The sequence below is a fragment of the Ailuropoda melanoleuca genome, chromosome 18 (genome assembly GCF_002007445.2).
Source record: "Ailuropoda melanoleuca isolate Jingjing chromosome 18, ASM200744v2, whole genome shotgun sequence".
NCBI lineage: Eukaryota > Metazoa > Chordata > Mammalia > Carnivora > Ursidae > Ailuropoda > Ailuropoda melanoleuca.
In genome coordinates this window covers 34,125,624-34,149,392 of record NC_048235.1, presented here as the reverse complement: position 1 = coordinate 34,149,392, position 23,769 = coordinate 34,125,624, and the positions used below count along the sequence as shown (strand labels likewise).

At 41.8% G+C, this 23,769-nt stretch overlaps 2 protein-coding genes across 3 annotated transcripts in view; one reads left to right on the top strand and one right to left on the bottom strand.

Moving 5' to 3' along the window:
- Window positions 1–1,231: 1,231 nt before the first annotated feature.
- On the bottom strand, window positions 1,232–11,586 carry LSM1 (LSM1 homolog, mRNA degradation associated). The gene is made up of 4 exons (XM_002917231.4): window positions 11,265–11,586; window positions 6,916–6,984; window positions 5,448–5,563; window positions 1,232–1,748 (listed from the first exon to the last, which is right to left on the bottom strand). Exons 1-4 carry the CDS (start codon window positions 11,308–11,310, stop codon window positions 1,578–1,580), a joined length of 402 nt encoding a protein of 133 aa, XP_002917277.1. The 5' UTR covers window positions 11,311–11,586; the 3' UTR covers window positions 1,232–1,577.
- Window positions 11,587–11,719: 133 nt separating this feature from the next.
- BAG4 (BAG cochaperone 4) overlaps window positions 11,720–23,769 on the top strand; it is a 28,969-nt gene continuing 16,919 nt past the window's right edge. For both annotated transcript variants that reach the window (XM_034647721.1, XM_002917232.4), the window contains exon 1: window positions 11,720–12,127. In XM_034647721.1, coding sequence (XP_034503612.1) covers window positions 11,858–12,127 — 270 coding nt within the window. In that variant the 5' untranslated portion in view covers window positions 11,720–11,857. The remainder of the gene's footprint in view (window positions 12,128–23,769) is intronic.

Genomic DNA, 23,769 nt, shown 5'->3' with positions numbered 1-23,769 from the left:
TAACATAAGGTCAAGAGCCAAGGAAAGGGAAAAAGAACAGCTGGAAGAGAAAGAGATATGCTTCCGTACTCAATGTTATCAGAATAAAGATGGACAGGAAAGGGGCTTTGGTAGATCGTCCCTATTTGTCTCCCTAGAAAGCGGTCTCATGGGAACCGCTATTGGAAGAAACTACTAAAGAGAATAGAGAAGTGTACACTGAGGTGGAGTCTGGAATCTGATGACAGAAGAGAACGGCAGCAACGGTCCAGGGAAAAAGCACCAGATTTTAGTATCGGCACAAAGGCTGCGCTGGGCAGAGCTGAGGGTGAGCCATTGCGCACAGCAGCGTGGAGAAGGGAGGAAAGCAGCAGTCTGGCTTCACCCTTTGGGTCTAATTCTTAGCTGCTGCCTGGGTGACAAAGGTCAGAAAGCAATGATCAAAACTTGCTTAGGCTGGGAAATTCTATTGTGGAAATGAAGTTCCTTTTCCTCATAAACCGTAACTCTTATTATTGCATTTGAAATTGTTTGAAGGAGGTTGGAAAAAAACAAGATACTATATAGTGAACGAAATTTCTCGAAGGTGTCAGATGTTCTGAAACCGTGGTGCTCAGGAAAATGAATGTAATCTTGCTCACTCGCAGTATCTTCTTAAAGTGACACCTGCTTTTCAAAGGTGGGTGATGGGTCATGTCCCTTCTGTGTGTTAACTTTAGTAAAGTGCTGGATCTCATGGGGACGTAGTCTGGAGCAGCTGTTGGGGAAGGAGGAACAGCAAGTACACTTGTGATGCTGTTTCTCAAGCCCAAGGCTTCTGCTCCCACCGGTAACTGCAAAACTTGGCTGCAAGCGCCTTCCTCCAGCTGAAAATGTGGAGAGTGGAGAGGGGAGGACTTGCAAGATATTTAGGATGAAAATATTCCTTCATAAGTAACTGGCAACTTGGAAACTGTCACGGAAGGGAGAGATCCCAGTGGACAGCTCGTGCCTTTGAGAGCTGAAACTCAATTTGGGGGGCGCATGGGTGGCTCAGTCATTAAGCGTCTGCCTTCGGCTCAGGTCATGATCCCAGGGTCCTGGGATCGAGCCCCGCATTGGGCTCCCTGCTCAGTGGGAAGCCTGCTTCTCCCTCTCCCCCGGCTTGTGTTCCCTCTCTGTCTCTCTCTCTGTCAAATAAATGAAATCTTTAAAAAACAAAACAAAACAAAACTCAATTTCCCTGAAGGCAACTCAAACTTAGGAAATAATGTGAGTTTTGAGATTTATATTTTATTTACAAGTAAATGACAACTCCCTCCTGTGAGCGCTAGTTTGGGACAAGAAGAGCCATATGAAGAAGTAGCTGCCAGCTCCGCAGTGATGTGTGAAAGGAGTCCAGGCCACTGCCTTTTTTTTAACAATGATTTTGTCATTAAAACGGGAAAAAAAACAAAGCCACATGATTTTTTCATGTTGCACATGTGAAAGAATTCAAAATAAAAAGGACTTTTTTCAAAACTCTACAGTCTCTAGTCAAATGTGTGGGGTGACCAGATATCACTTTCATTCAGTGACAGCCGCTGCTCCCCAAGAGCACTAGCCTCTGAGCACATGACTTAATACTCATCAAGAGTATCTGCCCGAGGAATGGAGAGACCCCGATCCTTCAGCGCTTGAACTTTCAGCTTCTCGGCTTCCAGCTTGGTCTGCTGCTCTACCCTTTGTTCTTCTAGGATTTCTTCAATAGACACTTGCTGGAGGGGTGTGTCACTCTCCTTTTCCAAGTCCTACAAGATAAGCAGGGTTGAAGACCTTCAACTGATGACCAAGAACAGAAAACATTACAGACCTTTAGGCAAACGGATTCCTGGGTTAGGCTTGGGTTATTTTTCGTAATTGTGACAGGGCTGAAATATCCTCCTGGGGACAGAGTGGCTGCCAGGAGTGGCTGACAACACTACTACCCAATACATACTATATGAATGTGCTAACAGAGATCAGTATCAGCGTGTGTCACAAAGCTTTACGTTATCTGAAGTCCTACATTACTCAAGGACAGCTTTTCTTAAAAAAAATTATATATGTATGTGCATATGTATGAATAACTATCTTCCCAACTCCAAAGGATCCAAGAGAGAAGTTACTGAGGCCAAGATGGCTTTAGATGTTTTATATTTTTACATTATAAAAGTTAGCTTAATTTCTGGGGGTTGTGGCTCACTAAGAAGGCAGAGAACACTGATTCAAAGAAGTGCCCCCCACCCAAAGACAATAACCTGCCCCTCTGTTCCATTAACTAGGAGTCTTTAAATTATAACGCGAGATTCTTTCCCCCTCTATAGCAACAAATCTTCTAGAGAAAACCTCAGTAGACCAGTTAAGTTACTAAACCAGTTTGGCTTCAATATATTTTCACTGTTTTAATTTAAAACATTTTTGTTTTTTTTTTAAAAAGCTATTTTTTTCTCTTAATTTTAAAAATACATGCTCACTGTATGAAATTTAGAAAACGGACAAGCAGAAAAAAAATTTTTTTTAATTACCCACAATTCCAGTATGGAACAATATTTTGGGGAACATCCTTCTTATTTTTCCGTGTATATATTGACTTAAAAAAACCCTACAATGCAAATATTAACTGTAATTTTTTCACTTATTCTGGCATAATATACTTAACTTTTTTTTTAAGTAGGCTCCACACCCAGCGCAGAGCCCAAAGTGGGGCTTGAACTCAGGACCCTGAGATCAAGACCTGAGCTGAGATCAAGAGCTGGATGCTCAACCGACTGAGCCACCCTGGTGCCCCTCTGCTTAATATTTTTACGTCTGAACACCTTACCAATATTTGGTAACTGATCTTATGATGCAGAACCTTCCTATAAAAGTATCTCACTATCCAGATTCAACTTCTTCTCCTTAAAATGAACGTACAGGTATTAGTCTGGGTTTCTGTTACATGGAAAGATGATATATACACGGTATTCTTATTTCTTATCTTCCTCTATGATTTGCAATCATAAAATTCTGGCAAGGCACCAACACGTACACAAAGCCTCCAGACGCTGCAGCCTACCACGGGTACTAACACTCCCTGTGCTGCCAAGGCCGCAGAACCACAGGCAGGGGACATCAGGTGGAAGGTTAGAATGAAAGCCACAAATTATATAAGCAAGTCCTGCCTTGGCTCAAATGTAGTTGCACTGGGCAAAATATATCTTATCAAGTCTAACCCGCCCTCACAATCCATGGGAAGCAGCTGAAGGGAAGATAATGTTCTTAGCGTGGTGTACTGCCTCCTGGACCTTTCAATATGTTATTCATTGAGCTAGTCATGTGGTTATGATGATGCCAATTCCCAACAATCAGTCTTCTTACTTAAGGCTGTGTGCATCAGCATCCTTGAGGCAGAATCCAGATGTTAACCGCCTCTAACTGGTTTCTGGGTATGAGCTTCTCTAGGGCTGGGACTGAATTCCGTCACACTGACTACTGACTCATCCAGCTGCATAAGCACTCCTGAGCCACAAGCTGTAGCGGCGCCGCTGTAAAAATTCTGCAGCATCCAAACGATTCACCTACAAGAGTACTTCCTCCACAAAAGGGCTCCCGGGAAACAAGGACTCTTCCAAAACAAATGCAAGTCCCCTCCTTCTCCTCACAGGGGCCCATGTGTGCCAATGCAACCGGCGCACACATGTCTGCGGTGTCGATGACTACACAGTTGAAGCAGAGTATGTGTAAATATTTTAACTGGAATCTTTTCTCCTGACAGCAAAGTGGTATGTTTCCGCTTTAAAAATTAAACTGAGAAAAGCATAAACAAAGGAAAGCATAATCACTCATACTCCTGCTGTGCAGAGATGGGTTAGCCCCTCTTCGTATACTGGCAGAGCCCTTTACAGTCATTTACTCACACCACTCCCCACGCTCACGGTACTAGACTGCTGTATTTCAACCTCTATGTATTACAATGAGATGACACTTCTGCTGCTGAAACAGGCAAAAAATGATCTACTGAACCAAAAATATCCATCACAAAAACACTTTCAAAATTAGGAAAAAAAAATGTCCTACATTTCATAGCGGCCCTTAGCAATACCATTATTGACAATATTGACTCGTCATCCCTAGCTAACGTTTCAACTTGAGGTCTCTGAGCCAACCTGACCCTGCCAGATTATCTCCTCACTTTCTCAAATGGCTTATTGTTAAAAATCGCTACAGATCAAACCACTCCGCTCAAAAGACTTCTGTAAGCCTGATTTAAGACGTGGTTAAGTTTTTCAGTTTGATATTCCTGGCAAATCCAATAACCAGAAGCAAAGCCAAAGGTTTTAAATAAGGTATTTTTCTTTTTAAGTAAATATTTTATATAAACATGAGATCAAGTTTTATCTTCTTTTGAAAATGTCTGAGAATCACTATACTGGACACCTGAAACAATGCAGCGCTGTATGCTGGGGCGCCTGGCTGGCTCAGTTGGACGGGTATGAGACTCTTGATCTTGGGGTTGGGAGTCTGAACCCCACATTGGGTGTAGAAATTACTTAAAAATAAAATCTTTAACAAACAAACAAACAATAGCAACAACAACAAAAACTACTGTATGTTAACTAACTGGAATTAAAATAAAAACCTAAAAAGCCAAAAAAAAAAGTCTGAGCACATCTATTAGCTAATTTTCTAAAAATTTTGTGTGTGTATGTGTGTATATATATATATATATATATATATATATATGCCTAAATATATGTGTATGTGTATATGAATGGTTATGTATGTATACACACACACACACACACACACACACCCCTACAGTAACACCACTTTAGAAGACTTAACTTTTCACCTGCCAACTGGTCTTCCTGGCATGCAGAGGTATCCTCTTTGGTTGTGAGCTAAGAATCCAAGTGAGGCTGAGCTCCACGCTCAGGAATTAACAGAAAGGCTTCTCCTACAGCCCCCTTCTTTCCTTCCCCTTCCCCCTTTAAAACACAGGCACACTGCAGTGTATATGCAATCTGTCTTTCCCCCAAGCATCGCTCATTAGCTTCATGTCATGAAAACCTACTTGTAACCAATTGCTTAAATGACTGCAAATATTCCAGTGTATATAAATCATACTTTATCGAATTATTCATCTCTTGTTTGGTATTAAGTTTTTCAATTTTCTGCTATTAGAGACAGCAGAAATACATTAATGAACACGTTTGTACAGTATGCTACTTTTATATCAAGTAAAAATCAATGATACTTTGCTGCTAATGGGATCAAAATGTTTAAAATGCCAACAGGCACTGAAACAAAGTTAATTATTCTCTGTAGTTTTCCTTTTATACCTGTTAGCTTTCCCAAGCTAATGCGGTGGTTTCTGTGAGAAGCTGGGTGCCATGTGGAAAATGTATTTTTTCCTTCTTGAAAAGACAAAAAGAAACCTAACTAGTTTGATTATCAAGACCCACAGCAGCTTAACGGTTTTCACTTACTATTTCTCCTAGTAGGACAACATTTTCTCCTCTGACCACAAAAATCCCTCGAGGAATATCACCGTATTTTTTGCCCACATGAATACGCTCCACAGTCTGATGTAGCACTAAATTAGCTATAAGTGCATAGGGAAGAAACAAAAATATTTAGTTCAAATTATTGGGTAAAGGTCCATAACTCAAACAATCAGTTATTTTGAGTAGAAAAGATTCTGCTGAACATGATTTCCAAACTTTCTAATTCTGGGAAAAGCTAAAATTTTAAACAGTCTTCTCCTGTTTTATTAAGACACACCACTTGGGAGACTTCTAAACAACTGCAAACAGAGTACTGGGGATTATGTTGCACTAATGCATGAATGATGGTGGGAATCAGTTACAAAAATTAAATTCCTTTACATCAGTGAGATTGAGAGTACTGACAAAACTATAAGAAAATATAAAGCGGTAGGGCACTTGGAAGACTGAAACCTAAACAACTGCAGAGGTCAAAACTTGTTTTTTTTTTTAAACAAAAACCAGTTTTTCTACGTTGCGTGGGTACGTGTATGTGACGATTTACCAAAGATTTAACTTTGTTTCAGTACTTAGGATTCATTTAACCCAGTGCAGGTATCCACGGATTATGATACACAAAAACCTCTTTTCATTCTGTCAGATAACCGTACCTGGTAATCTCAGAATAAAGTCAGGATTTGCTACTTTTCCCCCCAAGGTAATTTGACAAATTTGACTTAAGATTCAGAACGCCAGTCTGTTAAGAATAATTATTTTTCTTTTTTAAATTGGTACTATTCGTCTTATTTGAAGAAAAGCAAATATCTATGCTACCTTCTACACTTCCTCTAAGCGTTTCAATTATGTTGCTTTTCCTCATGCCCAAATCCACTAGCAGATGTCCAACAAATGTTGATATGAACAGAGAAGTTCCTTGAAACAGAAGCAAATGTAGACCTTTTTAGAAAAATGTAAGATGCAAAACAAAGACTCAGACTCTGAGTCTTATGTATCCCTAAAGTGTAAAATCTTGAGCTTAAAGTTGGGACCCCAAAAATGCTTCAGGAAATGCCTTCCACCCAATTTTCATTGGACAGGGAGGGATTACCTTCAGTGCAGGAATTGCTTTGAAGAGTAGTCGCACCCAAGCCAATGTACAAATGAGCAGCTTTTTCAGGGGACTGAGTTTATTTCTATCATTTGGCTCCCTCTACTGGGGAAAATAAAAAAACAGTCCAAAACATTGTAATCATATGCTCTAGTGAAAACCAGTTTTAGAAATACAAGCTTGTAAATGCTAGCTTTTGAATCACCTAATCATAATTTAGAAAACAATGACGTAATGACTCAAAACAGTATTCCATTTTGCCAGACACTTGAAAAAGTTGCAGATAAATAAATTTCAACATGAAATAACACAAACATACGATAGCTGCTCTTCACTACAGAAAAGTCTATAACTAGTACATACCAAATTGATCAATGCTTCTCAAGAAACCTATAAGCGTCCTTCCATCTCGAAGCAGGACCAAATGCTTTTCTGGGGAGAGGAAAAAAGATCTTTAGAAAATGAGAACTGTTAGCTTCAATAAGTCTACAGGATTAACAATTAAAAACAAATTAATAGCAGGTTAAGCTCTACCACTTATTCTTCCAAAGTACTTAAGGCACAGTTTATTGGGAAATTAGAGGGAGGACCAAGGCTTCCTGGGGTTAAGATGACAAGATTTGTGGTGGCAGAGTGGGCAAAGGACTGGGTGAGTAGCCTGGAAGCCTGACTCCCAGCTCTAGATGTTGATGTTGGCAGCTAAACCCTCCCAGTGTCATGTCAGTTTCTACATCCACAAACTGAGAAATTTAGTCTAGATGACCTTTATGATCTTAATACTAGAATTATTTTCATCTCAACTTATAGAAGAGCTTCTATTTCACACTCTGGGATCACGGAAGGTTTTAAATAAAAATGTCTCAAACGGGTAAATGAGGATGCTGATAGTCAGCTAGAGAAAAAACTCAATTAATATTTATTGAGAGCTATGTGCTGGTCTGGGGCTTAGATATACAGTAGAGACTAAGACTCAGAAAGTCACCAACCTTATTAACTTATATTCCTGGTGGAGGAAGGTGAACAAGTAGAAAAAAAAAACACACACACAACCTACTGTGATTAGTACAATGGAATAATAAACAAGATAGCAAGATAATATGATAAAGATAAAGGGAAAGTAGCTACAGAAGAGAGGATGTCTAGGGGAAAACACTCCGAAGAGGTGACTTTGACCTGACAATGAAAAATGACAATAAGCCAGTTGCTAGAATAGCTAGCAAAATTCATTCATTAATTTCTTTAATGCTGTGCATAAAATACTTTCTAGAAACGTAACAGAGAAATAAGACAGTGATTCTTTCCTGAAGGAATTTGTAGTCTTCTTTGCACTATAATTAAGTACCACAAGAAAGCAGATGTTAACTATATGTGAGAGAAACTAGCTGGAGGAGGTATCTGAGTTGAGCCTTGAAAGATTGATAATGTTTGGCCTCTGCGATGAATGACAGGGAAAGGGGAATCTGTAATTTAGGAAGCAGGGGGAAAAAAGGCTGGTATATATCCATACGTTTGGCTAAAAGTTGGGGGTGTAAAGGGAAGTCACAGGATATAAAGTCCCCAAAGTACCAGAAGCAGATTCAGTTTGGATTATACTTCGTAAGAAAACACGGAAGACTGAACTGGCAGAAAAGAGAGGGCAGAATGTGAGACATGAAGAGGAAACCTACACCAAGGCCAATGAGAAGGGAGAGTCAAAAGAATGAAGACTGTGTAGTTCCGTTGTTTTTAAAAAATATATCTATTTATCTTAGAGAGAGAGAGAAAAAGAGCGTGCACACATGCTCACAGGGGGAGAGGCAGAGGGAGAGGGAGAATCCTCAAGCAGATTCCATGCTGAATGCAGAGCATGGGCCTTGATCCCAGGACCGAGATCATGACCTGAGCTGAAACCAAGAGCTGGACTCTTTTTTTTTTTTTTTTTTAAAGATTTTATTTATTTACTCATTTGACAGAGAGAGACAGCCAGAGAGAGAGGGAACACAAGCAGGGGTAGTGGGAGAGGAAGAAGCAGGCTCATAGTGAGAGAGAGCCTGATGTGGGGCTCGATCCCATAACACCGGGATCACGCCCTGAGCCGAAGGCAGACGCCCAACCGCTGTGCCACCCAGGCGCCCCAAGAGCTGGACTCTTAATCAACTGAGTCACCCAGATGCCCCAAGACTGTGTAGTTCTAAGAGATGGGAATTTGTAGAGGTGGGGTGTGATTGTGTGTGTGGGACAGGGGCAGTGCTGAAGAAATGATTTGAGGACATGCAGGAATTTTTTTAAAGAGTTATTTATTTATTGGAAAGAGAGAGTGAGCGAGCTTGCACCGGTGTGCAAACATGGTGGGGGGGGGTGCAGAGAGAGAGGGAGAGAGAAACTCTAAGCAGATTTTGCATGGAGTCCAATGTGGGGCTCCATCTCGTGACCCTGAGATCATGATCTGAGCAGAAACCGAGTCAGATGCTTAACCGACAGGACACTGTCAACAGGCAGTTGGAAATGTAAGACTGGAATGTCAAAGAGGTCTAATTAGAGCAATTTTGGATAAGTTCACAAAGAGGTGATATAATTATTAAAGTCCAGGAGCTCTCCTAGAGATTTAAAGAAAGAAGCATGGGGCACCTGGATGGTTCAGTTGGTTGAGCGGCTGGATCTTGATTTCAGCTCAGGTCATGATCTCAGGGTCCTGGAATTGAGCTTCACACTCAGATGGGAGTCTGCTTGGAATTCTCTCTCTCCCTTTGCCCCTGCTCCTCACCGCCCCACGCATGCTCTCTCAAATAAATAAATCTTAAAAAAAAAAAAAAAAAAGAGGCCGACCAAAGATAGAACCTAAGGGCCCACCTATTTTAGGGAACAGTAAGAGTTGGAGAGGCGAGAAAATCAGCAAGTACCAGTGCTGGAGAAACCAAGAAAACAGAATTAAGAATCCAGTGGTAATAGAATCGCAATACTGCAAAGGGGAGGGAAGAACCCAGAAGAATGCATCAAACTGCTGCCTTTTAAGAATGCAGTTTCAGCAGTGTGATGACAACAAAAATCAGATTGCAGGGTAACAGAGGTGGTCTACTGTAGCTGGTCAGGAAGTAGAGTCAAAATGGAGAGGATTCAAAAGGTTTGGTGGTAAAGATATGACAAAGGATGGGAATTTGATGAGAAGACATAACTGAAAAAAAGTATGAGATGGATGGACAAGAATATACATGAAGGGAAGGATCCAGGGGGAGAGAGAAGATATGAGAGAAAAAGGATATTAATGGAAGCTATAGTGGGAAAAAAGAGTAGTAAAAGACACGGACTGAAAGGGAAGAATACTTCCTACTCAGATGAGAGTATGGTTGAATATGCAGAAAGACTGAGGCGAGAGGAGGAAATAGTGTGTATGGTTGGGGGGACAGCAAAGGATGCATAAGAGATGGTTTCAAACTTTTCAGTAAAGGAGGAGGCTTGGAGTCTACAAAGAAGGGGTTAGAGGGCTTGAGAACAAAAATTATTTTTAGTACAATGGCAGAATGTGTTAGGAGCCTTACATAATTCAGATATATAAAATGAGAAGTGGGGGCAAAATGGCATCCACAGATCACTAAAATTGAAGATTTCATTACATATTACAGATGGGCTTGTGCAATTGTTATTCATATACAAATATGGTCCAATTCACACGACATTTCCTTTCAATAGCAGAATCACTAACTTGGATTTAAAGAATGATTTCAGGCAATGAGAAAAAGAGAATATGATCACAGACTCATTTTTTATTATTTTTCAAAGGATTCTATTTTTAAGTAGTCCCTACACCCAACGTGGAGCTAAACTCACAACCCAGAGATCAAGAGTCGAATTTTCTACTGTGAGCCAGCCAGACACCCCACGGACTCACTTTTTAAATTTGCATACATAGTAACTATGATTGTTGTAACTTGTTTGGAACTGTGTAAGCCATTCTGCAGCAATTACAAGTTAATGAGACAGATCGCAGGATTAAAACGATTAGAAAATGTTGCTTGCGGAATAATTCACAGATGAGAGCTTAGAAAAAGGAAAGATAGGAGTCTTTCTTTTGTACAGGGCCGAACTCATCTTCACGACAATGACCAGGAAAAAGGGAGGTCTTCTTAATACAAGAAAACTGTCGAACAGAAAAATAAGTGTGAAGTGATTCAGCCTTTCCAGAAAAGTCAATACCTTTGTCTGGCAGCGATCTCTACTATCATAACCTGAAAGTGCTAAAGACTGCATTGCAAATGGCTACACAGCATAAAACCTATGTTTACTAGCAATTGAGTCCAACCGCTGTTAACTTAAAACTTTCGATTCTTAATGAATCCTTTCTCCAAGTACTCTCATTCATCCATCAGTAACAACCTGGTACTTTGATATATTGCAGGTGGGAGATAGTCGACGTGGGGAGGGTCAACTCTCATGTTTGGGTCTTAGCAGCGGCGTCCCTCTAAAGCAGGAATGAATTCTACAGCTTGTGGCTCATCGGCCCGGGGACTGGTGGAGGCTGCGAGACACAGGATAGAGGCAGTCGGCTAGGAGGTGGGCAAACGGAGGGTCTCGTGGCTTCACTCACATGGAGGATGTCAACGCCGAACACCCTGAAACAGTGCTAAAAACACACTCTCCCCGCCCCAGACTCATTCTACGAGCTGCCCCTGAAGAGGTACCCGCCCAAGAGGAAGGATCTCACCCCAGACTTCATCCAGAGGAGATGAGCTACTCACTGTCGATGTCCTCTATGAGGCTGGCGGTGCCGGGCATATAGTTCATTTTGAGCTGAGATAAGGCTGCAGTGTATAGCGGCGGTGGGCCAGCGCGTCCAACACCTCCTTTCTCCGACCACAGTCGCCGCCTGGGCGGGACCGGGACAGGAACCCGGACCAGGAGCAGCACGCCTGCCCCGGCATTCAGCAGCCGGGGCCTGCCGGAAACGCCTCCATATTATTCCCACCCACTTCCGGTATCACGTGCCCGTCCTCAGGAAGAGGCGGGGCTGTCGTGCGGTCCCGGGACACCCAATTCCCATCCCAGATAAAAGGGGAAGAGGAATCTAGATTGACTAGATGGTAAGGAAAATGTATCTTCCCTTTTTAGAAACACGGTGCTGCCCTCGTCTTCTTGCTTCCCAGACCCCCGAGTCACGGACCTCCGTCCTTCAACTCTCAGGACTCGGGAGCCGAAGGGGCGGGACCGAGCCTGGGATTGGCTGTTGTCGGCCGACCCCTTTCCCTGCTGTCCAGTGCCTCTCGTCGGCTGGCGCCTGCGCTGTGGGCTGGCCGTGGGGGGGGGCGGGAAGCGCTACGGGGCAGTAGATCCTATGTCGGCCTTGAGGCGCTCGGGCTACGGCCCCAGTGACGGTCCTTCGTATGGCCGCTTTTACGGGCCCGGGGGTGGAGATGTGCCCATGCACCCACCTCCGCCCTTGTATCCTCCTCGCCCCGAACCTCCCCAGCCTCCCATTTCCTGGCGGGTGCGCGGGGGCGGCCTTGCTGAGACCGACTGGCCGGGAGAAGGCGGAGGAGGCGATGGCTACTATGCCTCTGCAGGCGCCTGGTCAGAGACGGGTCGAGCTGGAGGAAACCACCAGGTAAGATTTGCGCCATCTGTCCCAGGGGGTTCCGATAAGGGGATTCTTTGGAGGGTGAGGGCTATTGGGATTGATAAAGCTCCAGAGTTCGTAATGGATCGGGTTTCATATTTGTTTTCCTTATGGGGGGTTGGAGAGACGGAGACTGGATTTGTGGCTGGGGTGAGATATGCTTGTGTTCTCTTTGCGACTCCTTTTCTGCTTCGACCATAATAAATGTGTCTGTTACTATTAAAAAAGGAAGAAAGATCCTGCCCTGACTTGCTAAGTAGCAAGCTGCGGAATCTCTCAACCTTGGATTGATGTTGGGCTGGAGTGCCCCGGCCAAGCTTTTTGAGCTCTAACAATTTATCCTGCGTGGCTCCTATGGCCGGCTCTCCCCGAGAAGGGAGGTGGCTGCAGCCCCCGCTGTCGCTCAGCAACCCCTCCCGAAGGCAAGGGAGTAAGGGGGAAGTAAGAGGAGGGATCGGGCATTTAGCCCTTTGCCCCTAATGCTGTGCCCAGGATTGAATCACCAATACTCACCTTTACTTGGATTGTTAAATTACGTTGCGGCTGCAACGTAATTGTCATTACAGCTCCCCTATTTTATGATTTAATAGTTGGTTCTGAGAGGTTAACTCAGTTGGTCAGTAGCGGTATCCCTGGCTTTTTAAAGGTTCGCCTTTATTGCCACCTCGTTTTTAAGGAAAGACCTACATTACTGTCTGTTTTTACTAACTGAAAGAAATCTGAAGAGGAGTTTTGCTTTTAGGAAGAAAGGTGAAACGCGAAAATAGCTTTAGCGTTTGTTTTGCAGCAAGCGGTTGTAGAGGCAATGCGCAATTGGGCAGTGAGAGTGGCACCGCCAAGCTCCTTCCCTGGGAACTACAGTCAGCATCTCAGCATCACACTGCCATAGCTTTGAACTGTGTCTGTGAGCCTCTGTACTTTATCTCGATTTATTTTGTGCATCCGTTGGCAAGCTATATCCTGAGGTATCAGAGAAGCCTAAGAAAGGTTATTTTGGGGGCCTGGAAATGCTAAAACATTTTTCATTAAAAAATAATGGTAATTGCTTTTTCACTTTATGCCATTTTGGCTTACAAAAGATTTCATCGGCGTGTTCTACTTTCAGATAGCAGGGGAAACCTGTACATTCGGACTTACAACATTTTACTCCTTGTCTTCCTGCCAGAACTATACTTCTTTTTTGTTAATTCAGTATTCTTAGCAGTGAATTATTATACGGTCGGGGGGGGCACACCTCTCTTTCTGTTCAGTAATTATCATATCCTCATGGGTTGAAAATATAGTAGTGAAATTCCCCCCACATTGCTGGTGGGGATATAAAATGGTTCAGTGCTTTGGAAAATAGTTTGGCAGTTCCTCAGAACGTTAAGTATAGAGTTAGTGTATTACTCAGCAAGTTTGCTCTTAGATATGTACCCAAGAGAACTGAAAACATGTCTACATAAAAATGTGCATGTTCTTATGAACAACAAGCATGTTCATGGCAACATTATTTAGAATAGTCAAAAAGTGGAAATAAACCAAATAGCCATCAACTGATGAATAGATAAAATATGGTACATTGATGCTGTAAAATTATTTAGCCATCAGAAGGAAATTAAGTACTGATACATTTTATGACATGGATGAATCTTGAAAACATCATGCTACATGTACAAAGATAGTCAGGAAGACCACCTACTGTACGAGTCCCATTTATGTGAAATGTCCAGAATAGGCAAATCTGTAGGGACAGGAAGATTAGTGGTTACCAGGGGCTGGGGGACTGGGGACTTTGAGGTGATGGTAAAGGGTATGGGGCTTGTTTTTGAGGTGATGAGAATATTCTGGAATTAGATAGTGATGATGATTGCACAACTTTGAATATACAAAAAACCATGAATTGTACACTTTAAAAGGGTGGGTGTGGGGGCACCTGGGTGGCTTAGTCACTTAGATGTCTGACTCTTGATTTCGGCTCAGGTTATGATCTCACGGTCCTGAGATCGGGCCAGTATCAGACTCTGTGCTCAGTGTGGAATCTGCCTGTCCCTCTCCCTCTGCTCCTCCCCCCGCTCGCATCTCTCTCTTTCTCAAAGAAATAAATAAAAATAAGATCTTTAAAAAAAGGGTGAGTTTTATGCTATGATAGTTACATCTTTAAAAAATTATATGAGAAGGGGGCGCCTGGGTGGCACAGCGGTTAAGCGTCTGCCTTCAGCTCAGGGCGTGATCCCGGCGTTGTGGGATCGAGCCCCACATCAGGCTCCTCTGCTGTGAGCCTGCTTCTTCCTCTCCCACTCCCCCTGCTTGTGTTCCCTCTCTCGCTGGCTGTCTCTCTCTCTGTCAAATAAATAAATAAAGTCTTTAAAAAAATTATATGAGAAATAACATGTAGTGAGAGATTAATTGTGAAGAAGGGTTATATTTGTGTGTGCGTGTGTATGTATGTGTAAATCTGGAATAAGTAGGCTGTGGAACTTTTATCCCATGGCAGATTAGAGTGATAAAATGCTTGGCCTATAAGTAGGCAAACTATACCAAAGATCAATGGAAAGGATAGAGGAGAGGAACGATAAACTGATGACTTCTACTTGGACTTGCAGTATTTCTTAAAACAAGAGTGTGTTTTCTGGGCAAGGTGAGAGAAGTTAAGATTTTAGAATTGTGTATGGTGTTGTAAGGTATGGTTGGAGTATAGATGTGCATGTGGGATGGGTGGCTGATGGTGCTGGAGTAGGAGTGATTGGAGATAAAGCTGGAACGTGTTAGGAGCATTTGTAAACCATTTCAAGAATTTGTCTTTCAGGGGCGCCTGGGTGGCGCAGTCCTTAAGCGTCTGCCTTTGGCTCAGGGCATGTGATCCCAGTGCTTTGGGATCAGGCCCTGCATCAGGCTTCTCTGCTGGGAGCCTGCTTCTTCCTCTCCCACTCCCCCTGCTTGTGTTTCCTCTCTCGCTGGCTCGCTCTCTCTGTCAAATAAATAAATAAAATCTTAAAAAAAAAAAAAAAGAATTTGTCTTTCAGGTTAGTGTTTCTGAAACTTGAAAAGTATAGGATGGCAGTTTCTTATGCAGCAATAGAAAATTAATACAAAAGATATGCGTGTTGCAAATGTGTTTTCCAAATTCTTTGTCTTCTAGTTAAACATGGTTTTGATATACAATAGATTTGACATTTTTATATAATCGAATATGTCAAACTAAAAAAAAAAAAAAGGCATAGGAGACTTGTGGAACCCTACTACCCAAAAAGTGTGGTCCATGCACCAGAAACTTCAATGTCTCCTCGAGGTTGTTTGAAATGCAGAATCTCTCCTGCTCCAGACTTAATGCTGCAATTTAGTAAGATCCCAGGTGATTCATACGCACGTTCATGTTTGAGAAGCACTGCTCTCTAGAACTGAATAGACTGAGGTGATGTTGCACTGAACCACTACAAAGTCTTGGCTGTATATTAACATACTTAAATATGGCAGAGAAAGAAAACGGAAATCGAACTCTCCGTGTTTTCTCTCTTTTCTTACCGTTAGCTATAGTTACGGCACTGTAGTTTGGCCCCTGAATTAGCAGCATCTGCTTCACTTAGGAGCTTGTTGGAAATGATGTTTATCAGGCCCTGCCCGTGCCCTCCAGAATCAGAATGTGTTTTTTAACAAGATCCCTTGGTGATCTACATGTTACCCTAGAATGAGTCATCAGAGAGAGAGTACTGAGCTGGAAGCCAGAAGCTGCAGTCTCTCTACCATCACTTCTGCTGTATGGTATTGGTCATAGAGACCAATTCCGGTACAGCGTGGATGCCGTCTCCACAAAGGTCCAAATACCAGCATGCAGGGATCATTGGGAGCCATCTTGGATGATTACAGTGGGAAGGACTGGGGAAACAGAGAGCTCAGTTATGATCTCAGAGTGGTTCAGAAGACAGGTAAAAAAGGCAAGCATTTGAACAATGTCTGAATATATTATATAGAGGGTTTTTTCAACATTTTATTACAGAAATGTTCAAACGTACAGAACAGTTGAAAGATCTACATAGTGAATACCTGTATAGCCACCACCTAGATGCTGTAATTAGCATTTATTATATTTGCTTCATCACATCTGTCTTACTTTAATGTGTTTTTTTTTTTAGTAATCTGTACACCCAACATGGGGTTCAAACTCACAACCCCAAGATCAAGAAGTCACATGCTTTTCCAACTGAACCAGCCATGTGCCCCTATCTATCTTACTTTCTGAATGCATTTCAAAACAAGTTGTGTAGATTTGAAAGACATCTTTTTTTTTTTTAAAAGATTTTATTTATTTATTTGGCAGCCAGCGAGAGAGGGAACACAAGCAGGGGGAGTGGGAGAGGAAGAAGCAGGCTCATAGCGGAGGAGCCTGATGTGGGGGCTCGATCCCATAACGCCAGGATCACGCCCTGAGCCGAAGGCAGATGCTTAACCGCTGTGCAACCCAGGCGCCCCTGAAAGACATCTATTTTTTTAAAGCACTCTGCCCATTTTTATTTTTTAAAAAGGTTTCATTTATTTATTTGACAGGAGCGAGAGAGAGCACAAGCAGGGGGAGCAGCAGAGGGAGAGGGGCAAGCAGACTCCCTGCTGAGCAGGGAGCCAGATGCAGGGGTTGATCCCAGGACTCTGGGATCATGACCTGGGCTGAAGGCAGATGCTTAACCAACTGAGCCACCCAGGCGCCCCTTTAAAGACATTTTTAAAGGTATATATCAACTGGAAGTGAGGGAAGCCAGAGAAACATAAGGTGATTCTGAGGTTTTAGTATTTCCTAGGAATAAACATTTCATAGTAATAAAAAGGAAGAGGAACAGGTTTTTATGGGAAGATATAGTTTAGTTTCGTACCAGAAGAACTAGTGATTGGTTAATAGAGGGGCTTAAAAAAATACAAAGACTTGGCAAGGGTTTATGTACTGCCTTTATTTCATTTCTGTTGGAAGCCAGTTGTTCACCGTGGTTACTATGTGCCAAGCTCTGGATGGAATGTATGTGATTGATTAGGGAGAAGTTTGTGATTTTCTCCTTTTGTTGTTGTTTTTTGATGCCAAATTTTAGAGTCTATGGTATCCAGGAGTTGTTGTCTATAAGAACAAAACAATAGATGTGGGGTCAGATGGGTGATGGGGGATGGAGATAGTGATTTGAGAGTCATCAAATATAAATATATTCGAATTACCAAATTGGGTAATGTTTCCATAGGAGATCTTTGAGGGTCTAGAATAGGTGACAAAGAAGATTCAGAAGGAGACAATAAGAGCGAATACTTGGAAAGATAATAGGGAAATCAGGGAAGTCATGCAATGCAAACCAAGCAAGGACACAATTATTTTGAACGTAAGTGATATGAGAACTGAAAAGACGCTTTTGGATTTGGCAAGGGTCTTGTGATTTTAGTGGTGGGAGTTTAAAATAGTGGGAGGTTTGGGTGCCAAGACAACCGGTTGTAAACCATACTTCTAGAGATTAGTAAATGAGAAAGTGGTTACTTGAGTGTGAACCAGGATCAGGGGTAGAATTTTTAGGATTAGGTGGTGTGAATGTGTTTGTAAGAAGAAGAAAGTAAGAAGAAAGATGGGAACAAATTGATGGATGTGGCTTGTGGAGAGAGGGATGAAGAAGTGAGGAAAAGCTGGGAAACCTTTTTTTCCAAGCTAGAGGGGGGAAAATCAATTTGGAGGTGGAGGGGAGGGACACTGAAGGAGTTTATAACTCTTGGTGTCCTTGGCAAAGTAGGAGGCTAGGTCATCTGAGAGAGAGGAAGTGGAGTAGCATTAACTGGGAACTTGATATGATAAATGTTTGAAACAGGTGCTGGGGGAAGTGGGAAATTGTAGAGAAGCATGGGAGAGACCCAAATGAGATTGAAAATAAAAACTTGGGATGATGGTCAGCATAGGAACATAAAGTGCTTTATTAGTGATTTGGGCCTATATAACTAAAAATAATTTTTAATGTATTTTTCTAATTTTGTCTAATTCTTGTGAACAAGGTAAACAAATTTGTAATTGGAACTTAGTAGCAGTACTAGTCAGATTCCTCTGCTGTTATATTTGTTTGGGTTGGGGTTATTTTTTGGAGGCGTGTTGGTAAGTCACTTTGTAAATTTAATCATGTATGTTACTTCTACAAAACTAGTTCTAAGATAAATATGAAAGAAGTTGACTCCAGCCTTCCTCTGAAATTTAGGTATTTCTTCTCAAAAAGGAAGTAAATGAATTTGTTATCTTCTTGCATAATTTTGATCGAATTTCCAGTGCACAGGAACTTGAATTCACGTTAATCACTGCCTCTTGTGAAAAACTTTTCTCACCTTTGTCTGGTTTGCATCACCTTTTAGCACCTTTGTCTAGTTTCAGACAACAAATAAAAAGTTTGGAAAGAGTTAAGCACATGATAACATTGGCAACTTTATAAAACAGAGATCCGCTTCAACCAGCTTCCTGTGAAACCAAATGCTGTTTCATAGAATTATGTCATTCATGTTAAAGGCCTTCAGCTGCACACTTTCATAGTTACTGGGCATATTTTTAGATTTCTTCTATTTTGTCCAAAGGGGAGGAAAAAAAGCGAAGACAATCTTTTTATTAAGACTTAATAAAATTAATAATTCTTGCCACTTCATTGAAGACATTCTCCCATTCAAGTGCTAAGCAGGCCCAACCCTGCTTAGCTTCTGAGATCAGACGAGATCGGGTGTGTTCAGGGTGGTATGGCTGTAGACAACAATCTATTTTTCATTTTTAAAAATTACGATATATTTACATTCTGTAAATTGTACCTTTTTAAAGGTATAGTTCTATGAGTTTTGATAAACGCATACAGTCACGTAACCATTATCATAATGAAGGTATAGATAATGACCCATCTTTTTAAAAAAGATTCCTAGGATAAGATGGAATATTTAATTTTCCTTCATTTCTAAATCCTATTAAAATTATAGAAAAGTAACTGTTTCTCATTTGTTGTTTTAGGTATCATCTCATTTGCATAATGTGTATATATGAATGTATACACATATAAAATGTATTCTGTATTTTGAATGTGTTTCAATAAGTTACAGTCATTATTTTTATTGCTTTAATGATTTCATATCATGCGAATGGGAGTCTCTTCTTCTTGGCTTCTGATTCCTTTTGACATGACCCACTGGTTTTTTTTTTTTAAGTTTTTAAATAATTTTTTAAAAGATTTTACTTATTTGAGAGAGAATGAGAGAGAGCACGAGATGGGGGAGGGTCAGAGGAAGAAGCAGACTCCCTGCTGAGCAGGGAGCACCATGCGTGACTTGATCCTGGAACTCCAGGATCATGACCTGAGCCTTAACCAACTGAGCCACCCAGGCGCCTGACCCATTAATTTTTGACAGCTTCCTTGATTTCTGTTTTTTTTTAAATTAAATTAAATTAAATTTTTAAAAAGATTTTATTTATTTGATAGAGAGAGAGACAGCCAGCGAGAGAGGGAACACAAGCAGGGAGGGTGGGAGAGGAAGAAGCAGGCTCCCAGCGGAGCAGGGAGGCCGATGTGGGGCTGGATCCCAGGACTCTGGGATCACACCCTGAGCCGAAGGCAGACACTTAACGACTGAGCCACCCAGGCGCCTCAGCTTCCTTGATTTCTGGTACAAGATGTGCCAAGCTTATTTTGTATATATTCTGTCCCACACATATAATCAACCATTCCTTTAAGAAAAGCTTGATTTTTTTTTTTAATGGAAGATTATATTTAGAAGCGTATGTCAGGATCCAGGCAGGAAAACAGAACCTACACTAGTTCTTTTGAGAGAGAGATTGGGGGCATCTGGGTGGCTCCATCAGTAAAACATCTTACTCTTGATTCCAGCTCAGGTCATGATCTCAGGGTTGATGGAGCGCCGCGTCAAGCTCTGTGCTTAGCAGGGAGCCTGCTTCTCCCCTCTCCCACTCTAAAATAAATAAAATAAATAAATCCTTTTAAAAGTAAATAAAAGAGAGAATTTGTTTTAGGAAATTAGTGGGCATTGGAGGTCTCAAAAGGCAAAAAGGGAAAGTGGAGGTAACACAGAAGATGGTAACTAGGAAACAGCTAGAGTTCCTGGGGCTAGGGAATAAAGACAAGAAGTTGGGTTGTTAGAACCTGCAAACCTGGGGCGCCTGGGTGGCACAGCGGTTAAGCATCTGCCTTCGGCTCAGGGCGTGATCCTGGAGTTGTGGGGTCGAGCCCCACATCAGGCTCCTCCGCTGTGAGCCTGCTTCTTTCTCTCCCACTCCCCCTGCTTGTGTTCCCTCTCTCGCTGGCTGTCTCTATATCTGTCAAATAAATAAATAAAATCTTAAAAAAAAAAAAAAGAACCTACAAACCTGGGACAATTGCCTGATGGAGCTGGAACCCAGGGGAAGGCACAGCCTAGCTGGCACTGGGGTCTCTGAGGGAGTTCTGGAAAACCAGAAGAATCTGGGGATTGCTGCTAACTGCCACCCCTAGGTTGAAGGGCGTTGCTAGGCTGACAATGACAGAAACAGCAAATAAGCAAACTGGAAGGAGCCTGGAAGTCCCTTCTCTCCTCCTCTAACCTAGTGCCTCCTATTGGCAGAACTGAATAGTAAGCAAGCAGCAAAGGAGAAATGTTTGAACTCCCAATCCTGCCTGATAGAGCCAATTATAAAATGCTGTGTTTAGAGTTGAGGGACAATAGCTTCATAAGTCGTACAGAAGTTAAATTTGAGTGCTAGGTATACTGATTGCAATCGTGTTACCACTGCTTCTAGACCTTTTGATGGACAGTTAATGAAATAGTTTTTTTAATTAAAAATTTTTTTGTAAGATTTTATTATTTTTTTTAAAGATTTTATTTATTTATTTATTTGACAGAGATAGAGACAGCCAGCGAGAGAGGGAACACAAGCAGGGGGAGTGGGAGAGGAAGAAGCAGGCTCATAGCGGAGGAGCCTGATGTGGGGCTTGATCCCATAACGCCGGGATCACGCCCTGAGCCGAAGGCAAACGCCTAACCACTGTGCCACCCAGGCGCCCCTGTAAGATTTTATTTTTAAGTAATCCCTACACCCAGTTGGGGGCTCGAATTTATAACCCCGAGATCAAGAGTTGCATGCTCTGCCGACTGCCCTGAAATAGGTTTTTTTAAAGATAGAAAAATAAATGAGTTCATATTTATGTTAAGTCAGATTTAACATTACAGATTATTTTTACTTCTTTGATTGTATTTATTTTCTCTTGTATGAAATATCTTGGTTACTAACAGTGTTAGGATAATTACAAATACTTGTACAGTCCTACATTTACATGTAAAATAAGGCAAAAATAATGCCAGGTTCTAGTTCTGGCATGACAGCGTGAGCAGCTCTGTGGACCTGGTCCCCAGTGAAACTGAAAATTATTTTTAAAAAACAACCAGTTAGGGGCGCCTGGGTGGCACAGCGGTTAAGTGTCTGCCTTCGGCTCAGGACGTGATCCCGGCGTTATGGGATCGAGCCCCACATCAGGCTCCTCCACTGTGAGCCTGCTTCTTCCTCTCCCACTCCTCCTGCTTGTGTTCCCTCTCTCGCTGGCTGTCTCTATCTCTGTCAGATAAATAAATAAAATCTTAAAAAATAAAAATATTAAAAAACAACCAGTTAAAGTCTCTGTAAATGGTTTTAGGATATATAGCAAATGAATAAACATTTATTCTAGAAAATCTACTCAAAACAGTGAGAGTCTGTGCTGTTTGAACCAGGACCTGCTCCCTTTCTGCCCTCTCTCAGAGCAGTGAGACAAACTCCATTCCAGACTGGTGCATCCCAGAAAACAGGGCTCCCTCTTCTCCCAGCTCCCAGAGGATTATCATCCTGGGAGGGGCAGCACATCAATGTTTCTCATTTTGCCCCCAGCTATTATTGATGAGACCAAGTTCCAGGCAAGTGTGGTTAAGTAATGCTGGTTCCCTGCTCTGCCTGGTACCTACTTGGCAATGGAGGCTTTACTTTGGGCAGGGCACTGCTGAGAATACTAGGGCTCTGATCACCCTTACCCTGACTTATAAGGCAAGCCGAGAAGCCCTGAGGCTACTGCCCTTTCTTCCACAGGTGCTCAGCTCTTAAAGCAGGGTGTCTCTTAGAGACACATACTATTGTCCCCAAACCAGCTGCAGAGGGTGGCTCAGACGTTTTATCTGGAGGCAGAAGCAGACTGTAAAACAGGTAGCTCCTAATCTTTTCCCAAGGGAACTGACTTTATTTGCAACAGAGTGTGGTGTGGAGAAGCTGAAGCCTAAGGATGTTCTTGAAAACTGTGGAGATTGTTGTGAAAGGCAACTGGGAGGAGATTGGTAGATTCCTTGAACATCTGGTCTAAGCTGTAGACCACCTAGTTTGCTAGAGAGAGCCAGGGAAAGAGATAGCTGGGAGAAGCCCTTTGGGTTTAGAACAAATCTTAAACACTAACTTTGAGACCTGTCTCTTCCAAGAAGCCCAAATTTTGTTGGATCAGTTTGTGGAACAATTTTTATCCCAGGGTGTGGAGCTTTAACAGCTAGGTGTGGTCAGGGAAAGAAATACACACACATAGGCTCATTAAAGAAATTAAAATGTTACAGTAGAAAATATTCACTTAAGGCAAAAGAAATCAGTAAAAGAATAGAAGAACAAAAACAGGAGATAAAGAAAACAAAAAAAGAAGATTCAACTATATGTTGTTGAGAGATAATAGAAAAAATATACATATTGGTCTCTGTCCTGGGTTACAACCCCAAGATGAAGAGTAGCACGCTCTACCAACTGAGCCAGTCAGGTGTCCCTTAAATAAAACACTCCTAAATAACCAGCAGGTCAAAGAAGAAATCAAAAAGGAAATTAAAAAATACTTTGAAATAAATGAAAAGGAAGGCACAGTATACCAGAACTCCTAAAATATAGCTTAAGTAGTACTGCTTAGAAGGGAATTTATAGCTATAAATGCCTATATTAAGAAAGAATAATGATTTCAGGGCTCGTGGGTAGCTCAGTTGGTTAAGCGCCTGACTCTTGGTTTTGGCTTATGATCTCAGGATGGTGCGATCGAGCCCCACTTGGGGCTCTGTGCTCAGTGTGGCGTCTGCTTGTTCTTCTCCCTCTCCTCCTCGCCCCCATAAAGAAATAAAATCTTAAAAGGAAGAATAATGATTTCAAATCAATAACCTAAGCTTTAAGCTTCTATCTTGACACTGGAAAAAGAAGAGCAAACTAAACATAAAGCAAGCAGAAGGAAGGAAATAATAAAAATAAGGGCAGTGGGGCACCTGGCTGGCATCTCAAAGAGTAGAAATTAATTTAAGCGAGAATAGAAAAACAGTAGAGGAAATCAATGCAAGGAAAGGCTGGTCCTTTGAAAAGATCAACACAATTGATGAGTTTTTAGCTAGATTGACCCAGGAAAAAAAAAGAGATTACTAGAATCAGAAATGAAAGGGGGAACATTACTACTGATCCTACAGAAATAAAAAAGATCATAATGGAATACTGTGGATAATTGTATGCCAATAAATTAGGTAACTTAAAAGAAGTTGGACAGATTTCTAGAGAGATACAAGCTACCAAAACTAACTCCAGAAGAAATAGGAAATCTGAATAGACCTATAGCAAGTAAACAAATTGAATTGGTAGTAAACAAAGCAAA